Consider the following 18,933-nt stretch of genomic DNA (forward strand, 5'->3'; position numbering starts at 1 on the left):
CTGCTATTTCCCCAAATCATTAACTCTGTACAGAGTACAATTGTGCACTGTTGAAATCCAACCCAATTTTGAAATATGCATTTTATTCTCTTTTCCTTTTATCTCTGCAAGGAAATAACCTTTCTCCACACTGAAATGAACTCCTCATGCCCCACCAAATTTGTGAGTGCTTCTCTCATCCCCTCACCTTCAAAGGAGTGTTGCTGTAGCTGGAGTAAACTATTGATTGTATCCATGATGGGAAGTTAGGAGTTCTTGGATCTAAACATGTATGTGGCCATTCATAAACTGACAAGGCCAACCACACCTTGATCCTCACAACCTACAACCCTTGCATGGGGTTTGCTACTGCATAATTCGACTCACTCATGATGGATTATTAAACCATTTATATCTGACACATTCACTTGTCAATAGCTATCAGCTGCAAAACATAGGTTTATAATCATAAGTGGCTTTGAGGGTAAAACCCCTCTTATTTGCCTTGCTGAATATATGCCTGCAGTGTTGTCATTGTTTTTGTAACTAAGAGTTTCAAATACAATAGTATTTGAGTCCTTGTCTGCCTCTTTCCCCCAGATCTCCTTCCATTTACTTATGTAATTGTGAAGAACATGTTTTGCTGCATCAGTGATCCATTCAAAGAAGCATTTTTCATGCCTGAGTTTTCTTTATGTTAAATGGTTAGGCATCCGATAGAACAGGACACTGAATATAAAATCCATATATAAAATCTGTGATGAAAAATTAATATTAGTCATTAACACTACTGAAGCCTACCACTTCATCGATTTCAGAGCAAAAGTTTAAACAAGTTGCACTTTTCTTTCACATTTTCTACCTTGATTATGGAAAATGTGTTTTTGCTCAGACTCGAGCCATTCAACTATCTCTACAAATGATGGTATTTTATGTTGCTGCAAAATTGATGTCCATGCACTTCACACTTAAGAAATGTGTGTACTTAGAGCACATTGTTCCCATTTAGTATTTTTGCCCACATAATTTTTCAGGCCTTGACTGAACACATCTAAATATGTAACAAACAAAGTAATCCTATGTGAATGATAGAAACCCTTCCTAGTAAATATCTAGAGACCCTAACCAATCATCAAAAGTTTCATATTGATTAAATCATTATCTGAACAAGTGCCAAAGTTTTGAATTTCAACACAAATGAAATTAAACTATCTTTGACTATCAGCTTATTCAAAAAGAATGGCCAGAACAAGAGCTTACTTCTCAAATACCTGAAGATTGCATTGCATTACTTTAATTAACAACAATAACTATGACATCCTATCACAGTTAAAAGGTATCTTCCGCAAGTCTGTAGCACCAATCGTGGATTTTGCCCACTCAATAGCTCATTGTTCAAGTACCCACCCAGTTTACAGAACCAATTATTGTCTTCATCTCAACATAAACATACATGATTTCTCATATACCCCATTCTAACGTTTGTTGCTCCAATTATGCTAACCTCTCCCATACAGTTGTGATTGCTGTAATATAATGTCTGAAATATGCAATTTCATATTTGCTTTTGCCATGTTAGTCCAGGTGTGAATTCCAGATTACTAATGTCGCGTGGGCTCTCATTATCCTAAATGAGACTACTGGATTTATAGGCAGCATGATCGATAACGGTGTGGGGGACTGAGTCTGACCCACGTGTAAGGAACTCTGTCACCCTAAATCCGGTTGTTGCTCCGGCTAACTAGCAGTGCCTCATTTCTCCCACGGGGAAGAAATGATTGGGCAGCCGAGCGCAAGACATCTTTGGAACTTCTCAGGGAAGTCGTGGTCACTCAGATCCAAACCAACTCTCTCATTCACTATATGGTCTCATATACAAATGACAAAGACAGTATAAGTTTTATATAATGTTTTAATAAAACGACTGTATTTTAGATATTAAGGCGTGAGCCGCAATAACCAGAACAATACAACATAGTAGGATTGATATAGTAACCAGGAGAGTAAAACATAGAAATAAAGCTATCATAATTCCTAACCGTTTCTACTCTCCCTCTGCTTGTTCTATTTAGAGCACAGCATGTTAAGCTTTCAGCTTGCCTTTCTGTATCACTAGGGAGACGGACACACTCATACCTGAGCAAAGGCCTGTGATCTGGTTCAGCATCTGCAACGAGGCAGTCAGCGTTTAGTTGTGGTTCCCTGGTCGGAATCTCCCTCTTCCATGTATTGGGACAAGGAAGTGATTTTATAACTAACATGTCATTGTGATCACAAAATGTTCCTACGCAGGAATGGCAAGTCTAGACTCCTACCACGTCTATCGGCAATGTACCAGACTGTATCCTTGACTAAAGCACAGAGTGAATATGTTATGAAGAACTCCAGTGCTGAAGTAGGCAAAACAGTGTGATATGAATAAAAAACAACACCGTAGAACTGGCTATTCTGTAAAATAACAGTACGAAGCCTAATAGAAAGCATTTAGAGCAAAGTGCACAGAGGCTCTAAGCTGTTAGCAAATGAATAAAATATATTTAGGGCAAAGTGCACAGAGGCCTAAGGCCTGAAGCTAATGCGCAAAATATACGTAAAACTGACCACACTACACCCTCCCCTTGTCGGTAGCAAGTGGTTCCAACAACATAAAAAAAAAACATGACCTAAATTTAAACCCAACATTTCGACAAGATGAGAAGACAACAAAGAGGGTCATTCTGACCCTGGCGGCCGGTGGCCGCCAGGGCCACCGACCACGGGAGCACCGCCAACAGGCTGGCGGTGCTCCAATGAGCATTCTGACCGCGGCGGTTCAGCCGCGGTCAGAAGCGGAAAGTCAGCGGTCTCCCGCTGACTTTCCGCTGCTCATTGGAATCCTCCATGGCTGCGGAGCGCGCTCCGCAGCCATGAGGATTCTGACCCCCCCTACCGCCATCCAGTTCATGGCGGTAAAGCCGCCATGAACAGGATGGCGGTAGGGGGGGTCGCGGGGCCCCTGGGGGCCCCTGCCGTGCCCATGCCAATGGCATGGGCACGGCAGGGGCCCCCGTAAGAGGGCCCCAAAATGTATTTCACTGTCTGCCTTGCAGACAGTGAAATACGCGACGGGTGCAGTAGCACCCGTCGCACCTTCCCACTCCGCCGGCTCGATTACGAGCCGGCATCCTCGTGGGAAGGTCGTTTTCCCCTGGGCTGGCGGGCGGTTTAACTGGAACCGCCCGCCAGCCCAGGGGAAAACTCGTAATACCCGCCGCGGTCTTTTGACCGCGGCGCGGTAATTTGGAGGGCGGGATCCTGGCGGGCGGCCTCCGCCGCCCGCCAGGGTCATAATGAGGCCCAAAGTCATAAATTTAGGAAACATGTGACAATAGAGCGAATTGCAATATAGTGTCAATTTAGTCGGGAGAGAGAGAAAAAAAAAAAATCCACTTGTCAAACAGAAGCAACAGAACGTAGAAGCTCCTCCACTTCGAGATATGTCAATATCGGAAGATCCACGCCACAAAGTACCATGGAGCAGGTGTGTTCCAAAGCCCCAAAACCATTCAGGGCGGCACCCCGTGTAGTGCCACGGAAAGAGACAAAACCATCTTCCTCCAGGAAGGGAATCTCATAATCCGCTTCACGAAGCAAACGCAACCGCAGTGCACAAGTCTGGGAATGAGCCCTAATCGGGAACATCAACAGATCAAGATCAACCACTGGAGAGCACTGCAGTGAGAGACAGAAAACCAGTGCATGTTCAAACGAGCACCAAAGGCACCGAAACACGGGTTGCACACAATCCAAAACCGGTCGGAACGACAAAGACCAGTCACACTCCAAATGAGCCAGGAGTGTTGCTCCAAAACGCTGCATCATGCGTTCACGACACAGCTGCGCTGACGGGAGCAGCAATACAGGATCTCGTTGCGGCGGGACAACAATTGCGAAAAAATAGCAACAATAGCAAAACTCCAGCAAATAAAGCCAAAGTAATTGGGAAACCCCCAAAAATGCTTCCGAAAATAGAGTGTATAGCCGAAGGTATCAAACCGAATACGGAAGAGAAGGTGTGAACGAAACCAACACCAACGGCTTTGAAAAAATGAGCAATACCAGCAGTGCTAGATGCATTAAATATACGTCCCACAAGTTCACCGAAGTGACTCGGAAAGTTAGTATTCAAAAGGGACTGTATCTCCGCCGATGACCTTGCCACTTGAAGTGCGTAGGTCTCGCTAGCAGATGTAAGGGCCACATGCTTTTGAAACAATAAAGCTTTCAGCCAACTCAACTTGTCGAAATCAACCTTGGAAGTAGCAATATGAGGCCAGATGTCCGCTACCTCCCTAAATTCAGTAGGGGGAAACAACACATTCCCGCAGCACGTAACGGCCTTGTTGACAACGACGATGTAAACTATTCCGGCACGCATGCCACAGCAGCGTTCGCTGTTAAGAACAATGTAACTGCCGTTAGAAAGCACCTGGAAAGTGTTTTTAATTACCGGGACCGGAACTCCCTTCAGATAACAAGCTAAGTTAGCAATCGAAGCATTACACGCTCCGTGCAAGGACAGCTGTTTACAAACCATGGAATGGCTAACAGAAGTTTCGCAGTCGCTACCGCTAAGAAAAACTTCCCGCAAACCATTAACACATCTGTACTGAAAAGGAAGCTCCCACACCTCGTGTATGTAACTGTCACCCAATAGTTCATATCTACCCACCGGAATGTGCTTCAAACAAGAAGTAAATTGCAGAGTGGAGATAGGCAAATTAATAACCCCATGAATCAACCACTCAGCTGACGGAATCTCAGCCACCGTAAAAGGCAGTTTCTCCAACTTTTCAATATTTAACATAACATACGTCGCTTCCTTCTTAGCCATCAATTGTTGTTGACGAGTTAAATTAAAGGAGATAAAGATCTCTCTGGCACGAATGTGCTGCCATGGAACGCGACCCGCCTTCAAGGTCTGAAGAGTCCAACCCAGCTGCATGATAGATCGTGTCTGACTCTGCCCATGATATAAAGAAGACATGTCTGATTTTATAATGTCAATAGCAGAAGAGACAATGCTGTCAATCGTGTAAACACGGTCAGAAAGGGTATGCATGCCATTATCAACAACAGACAAAGTCTGCAGCAGATTTTCTTGATCAATCTGTCTTAACCTGGCTGCAGCCTCCTGCTGGGAAAGTTTCCAAAACTCATTATACACTTCGTATAAGAACCTTTTTCTCCGGGGCACCTTGGGACCTGACAAGAAATCTTGTAAATCAGTACCATTAGACAGTAACTTGAGGTGTGACTTAACTGCACCCAGCGTGGAGTACTTCAACCATTGTTGACAAAGTTTCCCCACACTGTATGTAGTTATTATATCTGCATGTTCTGGTGAAATGTAACGAGGGTCTGCCCTACTAGTCCTGAAACCCCCAGAAGAGGTAACAAAACGTTGATGACACTGATTAGTGTCTACAGGCCACAATAACCACCCGCCCGGATGTAACGATGAAGCGTTAAGCGTACCATTCTGGACCCAATGCGTAAATTCACTAAAAGTAGCATTCACATAGTGCTGCCAGTTATTTAATTTAGAAGGGACAGGTATGCTAGGCAAAGTCAATTCTCTAATCGACGCCAAGCCCAAACAACTAGTCTGTTGTACTGTGTCATTGAGGAAAATCATTTGCACAGGGATAATGCATGCTCGAAATAATGTATCTCTGCCTTGCATCTGCCAATTTTTCGTACCCCAAACACTTATCAAGTCAACAGTCTTCAACCAGTATTCATATCCTTCGACCGAAAATTCAGATACAAACAAATTAGAATACAGTAATTTAGTATCGGTCAACAAAATTTGCTTATTAGAATACGGTGTCACTTTAAAATAGTAAGACTTAGCGCTTCGCTGATCATGCCCAGAAAAATATGCAAATTTATCATTATACGTTTTCGAACTCCCTGGTGGAGGAGTCGAGCAATGTTCCCATTGTACATAATGAAAGATGGACTTAGGGCTACTCGCTTTGTGAATAAAGTGGTGTCCATAATAGGTGTAGCAAAACATATCACCATGATTATCTTTAAATTGGTAAGCATCTTCATCGTCATAGACAGTATAATATTGCAAATCTTTTAGCATAGCATCTACTGTCTTCACATCCCAATCATCAGAAACAATGCCTGGAATAACAATATCATTCATTGATAACTTAAGAACATACGGTATTTGAATCAATTCAGTGGGACCATATATTTCAAACATTACTTTATCCCACACAATTCCATCCGGAATTGGTATCGCAGAAATGTTCACATTGGATATGTCTCTTCGAACCATATGAGACGAAAAATGTGGTCTCAACACAGTCTCCACGTGCTCAATGTCTGATCGATCAGGAAGAAAATGACCATGTATTACCAGAAAAAAGGTAACCACAAATCCCAACCATAAAAAAATAGTCAGTACAGCCATAAAAAGCCACAAATAGTTCCAAGGAACAACAAAATATGTATGTTTAAGCCAACTTAGTAGCTTACGTGGACCTCGGATTGAAGACAGCGAAGACGAAGAGCTGGATACAGCCGCATCCGCGTCGTTGAAGCAGCCAGAGGCAGTTCTCGCAAAAGGTGCAGCAGTGAACAAGGAAGCTGATGGAGGTTCTCTCCTAGGTACGCTATAAATCACATGTTCAGAAACATCAGTAGAACGTACAGCAACTTGAGAAAAAGAATCGATATCAATCGTCGACTGTGGAACAATCGCAAGATCATCTTCCACCCTCCCCAAGCTCGGAGAGGAAACATGGTCGGTGCTAATCACCTGCAGCGGGACTTCTTCCCCAGTAGTGAGAGGGATGCTGGAACTACTGGGTGTCCCTCTTGGTCTGCTGTGCAGAATCGGCCACATGTTGTAACTTGACATTATCAATGGAAACAAAACGATTTCCTTTGGCCCCTTGCAGCGGCGGCAAAATCACAGTTCTCGTGCCGCTCACCCCCAACACCGGGACAGGTGCTCGATAAGAAGGACCAAATTCTTCTTTACTGCGACCTTTTCACGCACTAGATCCCCAATCCTGGGTATCCAACCAGTAGGTGTTACTGGCTCATCCTTAATTCCAGAGGAGGCAGCACTCGCAGAAGAGTTATCTTCACGGAATCGTTGTAAATCCTGCAAAACAGTGACACGATCATTTATGTCAAAGGGCGTTTCTGCCGCCTCCACACCAGGACCATCTAGATCAGGAACATACATTTGTGTTCCGAACAGGCACTCATATGAAGTACGACCCCCCAGTGACCTTCTAGGCAAGTTATTAAGTGCTCTCTGTACTCCATACAGGTGGGCTAGCCAACTACGACCCGTACCTATAACCCTGGCTGTTAAGGATTGCTTTAAATCACGATTTAAACGCTCCACAACAGAATTTCCCTCAGGATGAAATGGAGACGGGAATTGGAGTTGGACCCCCAACGAAGCCATGGTGTCCCTGAATGCCTTAGAGGCAAAAGCAGGGCCCTGGTCCAAATGAAAAGCAGCAACTGCAAATGTATCGACAAAGATACGCAAATCTTTAATAACAGTCCGAGCGTCAGCCGAGCGCTGTGGCCAGACCCACACAAATCTGGAGCACGAATCTACTGCAACCAATATGTATTTGTATGCACTATCTGGTGTCAGTGGACCACAATGGTCCAAGTACACACACTGTAATGGTCTATTTGATATCAGAAGAGGAGTCTGCTGCGGGCGTCTAGCCGACGATACTTTAATTTGTTGACAGACGTCACAACAAAGGACATACTGCTTTGTCTCCTTATAGAGACCAGGCCACCAATAACGGGCCTGTAAAAGCGAAATCGTGGCAGCCACACCAGCATGCGCAGATGCCATCCCTTCATGCGCTGCAGAAATTAATCGAGGTCTCTCAATCTTATTCGGTAACTCACGTACACCAACGCCTGGAATATTAACAACAGCATTTAGTGCATTACTCAAGCAGTAACTATATTTAGAAGGGAATCCTTTAGGAAATGGCGTGCCATCAGCCGTAGCTTTTATGGCAGCCGAAATCTCTATGTCTGGTTTTGAACTCGAACGAGTTACCGCGGCTACAGTAGCGATAGCCACTGCCGACTTTGCAGCCTCATCAGCCAAAGTATTCCCAGCAACGTGTATTCCAACGCGCTGGTGTCCAAGTGTTTGTACAACATGGACTTTAGGAAGCGTCTCTTTCAGACCCGCAACCTTACCCCACAACAATTTATGTTTAATGGTGTTGCCTTTAGAATCTCTGAACCCATTCATTTTCCAATAATGCAGATATTCATTGAAGGATTGCACACAGTAGTAGGAGTCACAGACTAGCAAGGTCAATATCGCCGGCTCTGCATGCTCCAACGCTAACAAAAGAGCTTTGAGCTCAGCCAGCTGCGCCGTGCAATCTCCCAAGGTTTTAGTATAAGTATGTCGGGGGCAGAAAACTCCCCCCTCCATAGTCCCGCTCACCACCGCACAAGCAGCAGAATACTGTTGTTTAGTCCCAACCGCCGGTTGCGCAGAGCCATCGGTATACATGACCACTTCATATTGGTCAATAGGTAATGTGCCAGCAGGAACCGGGTACTCTATTTCATATTGAAGAAATTCTTGAGTCTGCAGCTTAGGGTCAAATATGTAATCCACATCAGTGGCCGTCAAAGACGTAGCCCATTGTATCCACCGCGGGTGTAAAGCTTTCGAATTAGGAACACTCGCTTTTGTAACAGCCTCCAAGGCCGGAATTGGGGAAACGACAATAATGCGTGGGCCTGGGCTAGCGGTCTTTCTTTGATCACAGCCATCTGTACTGCAGTGAGAATTTTCTCAGTCTGTGCAAAACGTTGTTCTGCAGCAGAATACAAGTGGGACTTGTATGCTATCGGGACTGTCTCCCCTTCATTAAAGGTGACATACGTAAATCCAACAGCCCCAGGAATCACCCTGATGACCAAATGTGTTTTATTGTCCCGCGTGTGTAAATGTTTAACCGCTAAGAGATCATTCTGCAGCTCTCGCAGTATGTGTGTATGCTCAATCGTCCAAAATCTACTTGAAAAATTCGGGCGAATCAGTTCATATAAGGGTTTTATACGTGTAGCATAATCAGGAATGTAAGTTCTGCCAAAATTCAGAAACCCCAACAAAGACTGGAGCTTCCGAACCGTATTAGGAGGCTGCAGTAAAGCACATTTCTCCAAAAAATGTGGCGCCAGGCTCTTGCCCTCACTCGATAACTCATATCCCAGGAAAATAACACTGAGGAAGGCAATCTTCGATTTCTTAAAATTAAACTTATAACCAATATCAGCAAAACCCACAACAATGCGCGATACGCGACTGAGATGTTGTAGAATCTCATCGTCCGTCAAATAAATGTCATCAACATATGATAACGCCTCAGGGTCCAACTCGTGCCGAAGTTCAGTCACACGAGCCGAGAACAGTCCTGGGCTATTCTTATACCCCTGAGGTAAACGACAAAACTTTTTCTGAGAGCCAAACGCACTGAAACCGGTATAGTCCCGACTTTCGGGTGCTATATTCTGGCAGAAAAATCCATTCGAGATATCCAAGGTTGTTTTGTATTTTTTACGCACTATATTATTCATAAGCGCAGCGCTATGTGAATTCTGTATAGCATATGTGCGTGTATGACTATTCAAATGTCTGTAATCCACCACTATCCTATAGGAATGGTCCGGTTTAGCAACCGGAAATAAGGGATTATTCATCGGCGAGACACAAGGCTCAATCACACCTTGGTACTCCAATTGTGTAAGAATTTTCCGAACCGATGCCCTTGCTTCAAATTTAATAGGATATTGCGGCTGTGGCTGAGGTTCTCCTTTAATGGGAATGACATGATAAGGTGATTGTTTATCCCACCCCACATTATTTCTATATAGGGCGGGGGCTTGTGCTAGAGCCCATGATTTACCATATGACTCCGCTAGTTCTCTCGGAACAAGTGGTGAAAAGGAAGGCGCAATAACCTCCTCCCCAACTGGACAGTCGCGAACAAAGTCAGGTGGCCAATCTTGTTCGGCCAACAGGACATCATATGATTTCACCATATGGTCCCAAAAGATGGCGTGTACAACGCGGTCAATGTCCCCTTCTAATCGTAGAGTCACAAGATATACTTGATCAGGATCAGAGACTCGCATATCCGCCGTCTCGACTTGTATGAAGTCATCAGTTGCTTTTGCCTCCAGATGCTCTAGAAGACTCCGGCGAACTATTGTGACCTCTGCCGCGCTGTCTAACAGCGCTAACGCCCATGTCTTGTTCGTCAAGAGAACTCTCTTCTTGAGCGGCATGTCTAACTGAGACTGCTGCCACTTTCTTCTTTTTAAACTGCTGTTTCTGTTGCAGCGGTTTCTCTCCTTGTTTAATAGAAACCTCCGCTGAGCGTTGTGAATCCTGTCTCGGTTTCACGTACTCCGTCCTCCGCTCTGACCGCCCACCTCTCTCACTTCTTTTCTCCGAGGAGTCCTGAAAGGAACGAGATTGGCGCGTATCAGTATATTGATATCTATCAGGCGTCTTCAAAGTATCCCTATTCCTGAGATTATACTTATTTTGTGGGGTCTCCGGTTGCGGAGACTGCCCACCATCTTTCTTAGGTGTTTGCTGTTTCTTATCCCAGCGCTTTTTCGCACCCTCAGGTTGCTGTTGCTTAGAATTATCCTTATTATTTTTACCCTGCAATTGTGGTTTCTGCGGTCGAGCCCCTAGGCTATCACGACCAATACTAGAATATGTTTCAGCTATTATTCTCGGAAGTTCCCGCTCCTGATTAATCTGCGGAACGTCCCGAAGACGCATTCGCACTGCTAGTGCTACAGCCTCCCCCTTGAGATTACTCAAAATAATAGAAGAAACTACGTCAAAATTACCCATCAATTGCATGCCTAAATCCAAGGCAGGGGCAGCCCCATATTCATCCTGAATTTGTTTAAGCACCTCCGGCAAATTAGCCAAAGTCGGTGTACCGTGTGCTGTAGTATAGAGAGCGCCAAACACCGTGCCCCAAGTATTACAAAGATCCACCGTAGGAACCATCCCATACGGCAAACACATCGTCAAAATTCTATGCTTATCCTGAGGTCCCGTATGGGGAAATACTGCTTCCAGCGTATTAATTTTTTGCGCCAGCCAAAATGGAGTCTCCTCACGTTTAGCCGGTACCTTGCCCATTACAGAGTGTACAGTGGTCGGATTTATTCCCGGCACCACAGCATGTGGATGAGCTGGAGCAGCACGCGCTGCATTAGTATTTAATGTCTGCATCACAAACTGAACTAATCGTCTGTACGTTGCAGTTAATTCCACATATAAACGACGCAATTCAGCCACTGCCACATTTGCCACTCCAGGATATGGTGTATATGTAGCCAATAAAGGCCAGGTCGGACCATCATTACTCAACGGACCTAACCGTACTGGTGTTACTGAATGTGGGAGGGCGCCATCAAGCCAATTATGGTGTTCTTGATAAGATAAAGGTATTTCTAAGTATGCATAAGCCCTGTATTGTCCAGCGACATTCGCAACAGTATATTCGTGAAAAGTATTTGTACCCCCATCAGCTGCTGGAAATACGACCCAAGAATAAAAAAGTTCTGTTCTATAGGCTGCATGGGCGTCCACCACAAAAGTGACCGGACCCCCCTGGACCGTCAGTCCATGTGCTATCAGATGACCCGTGAGCGGAAATCGCATATTAAGCGGTATATTTACTACAACTGGATTCGCCATTAGTATAACAATAATAGCTCTAGGACAGAGAAGGCACACCAATATCGGGGTATTTCCTTTCAAAGTTCAAGCTTGAACAACCAACCACTAAGTAATAGGATGTACCCAACCTGTGGTGGCGGAAACCCTCAGCCCCACGGACGTCTCCGCATACGGAACCGAGGAGTCAAAATATATACGAGACCGAGAGAGTCAGTCGGACCCAAACATTAGAGCCAGACCAAACGTTGGCGGCGCCATGTCGCGTGGGCTCTCATTATCCTAAATGAGACTACTGGATTTCTAGGCAGCAGGATCGATAACGGTGTGGGGGACTGAGTCTGACCCACGTGTAAGGAACTCTGTCACCCTAAATCCGGTTGTTGCTCCAGCTAACTAGCAGTGCCTCATTTCTCCCACGGGGAAGAAATGATTGGGCAGCCGAGCGCATGACATCTTTGGAACTTCTCAGGGAAGTCGTGGTCACTTAGATCCAAACCAACTCTCTCATTCACTATATGGTCTCATATACAAATGACAAAGACAGTATAAGTTTTATATAATGTTTTAATAAAACGACTGTATTTTAGATATTAAGGCGTGAGCCGCAATAACCAGAACAATACAACATAGTAGGATTGATATAGTAACCAGGAGAGTAAAACATAGAAATAAAGCTATCATAATTCCTAACCGTTTCTACTCTCCCTCTGCTTGTTCTATTTAGAGCACAGCATGTTAAGCTTTCAGCTTGCCTTTCTGTATCACTAGGGAGACGGACACACTCATACCTGAGCAAAGGCCTGTGATCTGGTTCAGCATCTGCAACGAGGCAGTCAGCGTCTAGTTGTGGTTCCCTGGTCGGAATCTCCCTCTTCCATGTATTGGGACAAGGAAGTGATTTTATAACTAACATGTCATCGTGATCACAAAATGTTCCTACGCAGGAATGGCAAGTCTAGACTCCTACCACGTCTATCGGCAATGTACCAGACTGTATCCTTGACTAAAGCACAGAGTGAATATGTTATGAAGAACTCCAGTGCTGAAGTAGGCAAAACAGTGTGATATGAATAAAAAACAACACCGTAGAACTGGCTATTCTGTAAAATAACAGTACGAAGCCTAATAGAAAGCATTTAGAGCAAAGTGCACAGAGGCTCTAAGCTGTTAGCAAATTAATAAAATATATTTAGGGCAAAGTGCACAGAGGCCTAAGGCCTGAAGCTAATGCGCAAAATATACGTAAAACTGACCACACTACACTAACAATTTATATTATGTCTGTGTGAGAACATTGCTATTTCCCATTGTTTAAACCACCCTGATGTTTCGCAGTACTAAGTTTGTCCTAGGAAAACATATGCATCCAATAAAATGTATTATAGCATGAAGAAATATTGAAGAATCTCCACTCTTCCTGCAAAACGACTAAGTACATGTTGCAGGAGGAACATCATTTCCACTTTGCGCTTTTGACTGCTGTTTTGTACATGATCCCACACACAATAGGAATTTACTATAGCTAAAATGTTTGAAAATAATACTGCTGCATAATTTACCTTTGTGTCACATAATTTAGGAAACATTGCTGCATAGTTTTATTATCCATGCTTCATAATCCTAGAAGTCCAGACAGTGGTAAAGCTCTGCAGAGTACTTTGGGGGATATCATAATGATGATGAAAATCATATTTCACAGGTAACCATATTTCAACATTCATGCTGACATATTTTTATAGCACTGCTATTGTGCACTAAAAGCAGCAAAGCATAAAGCATCAGTGTAAAAAACAAATGTTAAAATGAAGGTATAGTTAGTTTTGGTTATAACACCTTAGTGTATGTTTAAACAAAACCTTAGAAATTCACTGGAAAAAAAAACCACATTTAAAGTTATGATCACAAAACATAACCTACAAACATCTTACGTTCACCAGTTATGGTTAGGTAAACTAACGCTAACTTCTGTCATTGTAGTACGCTGCTTACTATATAGTGTGCACAATGTAGTTATCATTTAGTTGCTCTTTGATTTGAAAAGGCATGACATTTGGCGCTTTCGCAATTAATTGAGATCTTCCCAGAGATGAACAAATTATTGGGGGGGGGGGGTTTAAAAAAAAAAAGTATTTCCATTAGATAGAACATTTTCCCTTTACCTACAAAAACATATTAACAACATTTTATCAAGCTTGGCATTAAAGTAGAATTTTGCTCAGAACGTCCCCTCTTTATGATTTAGTGAAAGTCTGTTCAATATGTTTTAAGAAAGTAGTGTATGCAAAGATGTGGGGCAGGCTTTGAAATGTTTAATAGTTTCCACATTTTGCCATTTGACTTCACAAGTTTATAGTGGCTCCAAATCTGTCAGTCAGCTTTGAATGTTTATAGAGGTATCATTGGTTTGTGACGTTTTAGTGTTTTGCCTGTATAATAAGAATTGCAAAAAACAGTTTTTGCCTCACACTTAGCCCATAACATATAAAAAGGGAAAAACTATTTTTGCTCCAGTTATTATGTGTACTAATCAAAACCAGCCCAATCATTTGTTTTCCTGCTGCAAAGCTTTATTTTTGAAAAAATAATACTGAGTTCTATGTCCTATTATGCTGGAATCAAAAATGTCTTTGCGCTTTACGTACACACACATGAAAAAAATATGAATACCATGTGTCCATCGCTTGCATATTTCTGAGAATTCTGTAGGTCAAACAGGATTTCCTGATTTAAGAATATGTGCAACTTCTCTGTACTTTATTGTAGAGAAATTTTGAAACTCAACCTACAGCTTTACTAGTCTGGATATTTTTTTAAAATTTTGCTTTATGACTTGTGAATGTCTCCAACAGGGCTAGTAAATAATGAACAATATTATTTAACATATTAATAAATATATTAATTAATAAAACAGTGAAGTGAAATGTTATTGTCAGGACCAAGGTTGAAAGCGTTTGAAGGGTAACACATGTAGACAAATTGAGCTAGCTCTAAGGCAAAATTTTAGCTTACATTTTTTGCACATACTAAATAACAAACAATGGGTTTGATATTTATATTAATCATTTTTTGCTCCACTCCGTTTTGATTCTTGAACATCAATATCAATCTAAGGGAATACTTTACATTTGATTCCATTAACACACTGTGATTTTCAACCACTTCATCTTTCTGTTTCAGGAAACTGCTGGTTTGAAATTTGGTGTCTCTAGCCGTATCAGTAGTTGGCAAACTAAAACTCCTGAAGTCAGCAAGTCACCCCCTCCTAAACCAACAGTAAGTACTATCAGTATATTATCTGCAGTTGTCATTAACTTGATTGGCAATCAGTGATTATTTCCTCTCAGCCATATCATCTACCAAGCCATTGACATATGTCCACCATAGAATGACATGGAGCACCAAAACAACAGTTAAAACTTTACTGAATAATTAAAACGCATGCAGGTTAATTTGTCCCATCAGATTAGCAGTTCTACCAACCTTATTGTGATACAAAAAAGAAAATGTACAGGCAAGCTTATTAGTGAAACTGAATTTAAAGTAGGATTCACTTCAGTTCTGGTCATATTATGAGATGCCCAAGCAGTCACTGCTTGAATGAAGTTATCTATTTGTAATACAGGGAAATCAGCATTTTTTATTTAAAGACCTTTCACTAGTTGTCTTTAAACAGCCAAGTTTTGACATCATTAGTCAATTGTAATAAGACAATTATGTAGCTGCTGAACTATAAAAAGTTAGGAACATGAAAGTAATCATCCTTTTCAAGAGCAGTGTATCCAGGTTAGCTTTAATAAGGTTGATAGGTTTTTGTCAGCATTAAAACTTTCAGTGTAAGTGAAGTGGCTCATGAAATTATACAAAGCAAGTAAAAGATAATGGGGAAATACATGTTGCTCCCTCTCTCAATCTGTGTATTGTATATTTGTAATTTAATTCAGTTAAAACACAGTATCGGCCATTTAAAATGAAGGAACCTCTGACAAAAATGCATGTTTTTGAAGGTGATACAATAACCACAATTGTATTCAGTGGAATGAATGCCTCCTCTTTATTTTCTTCCTTTCCATAAGCTATAGGTTTAAAAACACTTGGAATTTAATAACATCCTTTAAAACTCTCTTTCTTGGTCAGCTGGTTTCTCTGACTCTATGCTCTATCATCTCTGCTTGAATGGAAACCCACTGCTGAAGCTGCTTCTACCTCACTTCCTTGCTCTGTCCTTCTTGGCGCTTTTCATCTATCGTATGACAAGAACCTCAGGTAATCTTTCCTTGATATTTGCTTATACTTACTAGGTGGATGTTTGTTGCAGTTATTCCAAATAGCTTATGCAGAAATAGAGTTTCACTGCTTCATTTGTATAAAACCTTTGGCCTTCTCTTCGTATGGAGTCCAAAAATGGAAACCCCTTGTTGAAAGTTTTAAAGCTGCATGATGACGTTTGTGGGGCTCGAAGTGTGAAAAAAAGACAAGACTGTGGTACCCAACACCCAAGCATTGATGGCAGTTTACCTTATGTATATTGCCCAAACCATTTTCAAAATAATCACTGTCTTGGTTTGTCCTACATCCCGGAACACACTACACATAACAATCATTATTTTCTCATTTATCCTAAACCAACTCATGCACTCATCAAACTTCCTAGATTTTTCTTTGGGGACAAATTAGAGAATGTAGGATGCAACACAACTATTTTCTTATCCATTCTTTCAATACAGAAATAGAAAATTGATGTTGAGTTCCGCTTCACATGCATACTTATTCTCTTCCCTATTTAAAAGTGAGGGAACTGTTGGGTTTCTGACCACGCAGTCTCATCTGCCTCTGTGGCTGTAACCCCCGTACTGTGGTGACCTGTCTTCGACATGGCTGTCAGGTCACAATGATGGTTTGCCCTACCCTGTTTAATGCATGGTGAACATCACTTGATTTCCATCTCTGGGACCCCTATGTGAGGTATGTTGGTCGCATCCAGGGGAATCAATCAATTGCTGTGCCGTGATGTACCTGTGGATGACATGTAGTTAGTGAGAACCCTGCCAGTCAAGGTCTAAATTACCTCATTGATGTTGGAATAATACATGGTGAGGGGTTGCTAATAAAATCCTGGTTGCATGATGTGTGAACATTTATTACTGCCACAATACTTCATATCCCGCTTAATTTGCAAAATGTACACCCGCCAAAGAGGTGTGTGCAGTGACTTGAATCATTCTGTACAAAAGAGATAATTATGTTAAAACAAACTGGGAATATGATATTATGCACCTTCATTTCATAAGAAGATGTTTATACTCATAATATGGTTCATATATATATATATACATATATATATATACAATAACCAAAATCGCTGTGACTACAGATTTTTCCATGTTTTGCTGATCTACAAAACCATATATGTAAAGCAATTGATGAAGCATACATTGGTTTCTTCCTTGCATATGAACTGTGTTATTAATAAATCCTTAAGGCAGTAAGAAATTACTGGTTTCTATTGTCTACCAATCTCTATAATTACTTTCCCTGTGTCAATACAGACACAGAAAGTAGCTGATAATCGTTGTAACCTTTTCCTCATAGTAGATTTTAATATTAATTGGGTCTGTTTTTGGCTAGTTTATCTTACTAGTTGTTTAACATTAAGCATTTCAACTCACAGCCTCCTCAGAGTCAGATAAAAATAAAACAACTTAATAGATATCTTTGAAAGGGATATTGGTATCATGTGTACCTTAATGAGGGTGCAGTAGAATGCAAGGATGGTGCTCTTTTGGTGTGTGTTTATTTAGTGAGGTTAGTTGTGGGGCTAAACAGTTATGAGTCTAATTTCCAACACCTTCTGGAACACATGCAATTGTAATCTGGCTGGCTTGTATTCTTTGACCTCGGCAATCGTAGGTGTCAAATGTAGATTTGTTTGAAAAAAGGTGGTTTTCAAAGGTTCGTTGAAGAGATATTTATCCCTGTGGTACAGTGACTCTTGAATGATCAAACATCTGACGTGTGCTTTTAACAAGGCATTTTTGTATCATGCACATGAATATCAGATCCAAGGTATTTAACAAATTCCTTTCACTCTTGTAATGTAAACTTTTATTTTTTTCGTGCAGGATTTGAAACCTGTAGATGTATCTAACAAACGTAATCTCTGGGAGAAGCAGTCATCAACTGAGAAGCCTGGAACCCCAACCAAGGTAACACGATGGGCTGACTTTGAACATGTTCTGGATCCATGTTTTTGCCTTCTTTTTGTAGGCATGTGTCCATAAGTTTTCTTGTACCTTTAATAAATTGTATAAAACATTCTCATTCAAGTAAATATTTTCTATGGCACTAAAATATTGCAAGTAAGGTGAAAGTACTTTTACAAATACTTAAAGTATACTTAATAATGTGCATAATCATTGCAAACTTAAAAATCAAAGAATAATGGTGAAAATTCTTGATTAGTTCCAAAAGAACAAAATGAAGACACAGCATCTGCATAGAACAGCAACCTTGTCTGGCAGGAGGCATTTTTTATTACAAACACTGTGGAATTATCATGTATGCAATCTTTTAATAAACATTGCTGCAATTTATTACAAAATGATTATGGCAAAGTTCTGTATGATCCTTTAATTCTGCATGACTCATTTCAGTTTTAGTTCTTCCGAATTTCACTATTTCCAGAAATGTTCAATAATAGGTCAGAGTTCAGCCCTTTTTTAACCGTTTCTTGGTCAGCTCTTTAGTAGTCCTAGTACTTCAACTGTGGGCTGTAGCATAGTCATCCTAGGCAACTGCTATTGTGGCCCACCAAGGCCCAGTGTACCAAACTGAAGCTACCATACGTTTACTGGTGTGGTTGTTGCCCTTTGAGTTGGGACTTACTTGGAAATCCATCAAGCCTTAAAGGTGGCCAGTGTGAGATAGGGCTTGGCCTCCTGAAAGACGGCTACCTTCTAAAATGCTCTGTGCATGCAACTCCACATATCTACATATAATATGTGTATCATATTCCTCAGCATGAAAATGATCTGTAGTGGTATATTTTTATACTGGTGGCTGAAGTAGGAAGGTTTTAAGGAAGATCTCACTGGACCTATCCACCGTCATGCAGCACATGGAGCACTCTGCCAACCAACACTGCCCCCCTCCCACTTGCAAGAAGGAGAATAAGA

The 18,933-nt window shown here is 41.8% G+C and overlaps 1 protein-coding gene across 6 annotated transcripts in view; it reads left to right on the top strand.

Moving 5' to 3' along the window:
• The window catches only part of CALD1 (caldesmon 1), a 519,621-nt gene that overhangs the window by 490,334 nt on the left and 10,354 nt on the right, over nt 1-18,933 (top strand). For all 6 annotated transcript variants that reach the window (XM_069228452.1, XM_069228449.1, XM_069228451.1 and 3 more), the window contains 2 exons: nt 14,939-15,034; nt 17,881-17,964. In XM_069228452.1, coding sequence (XP_069084553.1) covers nt 14,939-15,034; nt 17,881-17,964 — 180 coding nt within the window. The remainder of the gene's footprint in view (nt 1-14,938; nt 15,035-17,880; nt 17,965-18,933) is intronic.

Source organism: Pleurodeles waltl, chromosome 4_1 (assembly GCF_031143425.1).
Source record: "Pleurodeles waltl isolate 20211129_DDA chromosome 4_1, aPleWal1.hap1.20221129, whole genome shotgun sequence".
NCBI classification, from domain to species: Eukaryota; Metazoa; Chordata; class Amphibia; order Caudata; family Salamandridae; genus Pleurodeles; species Pleurodeles waltl.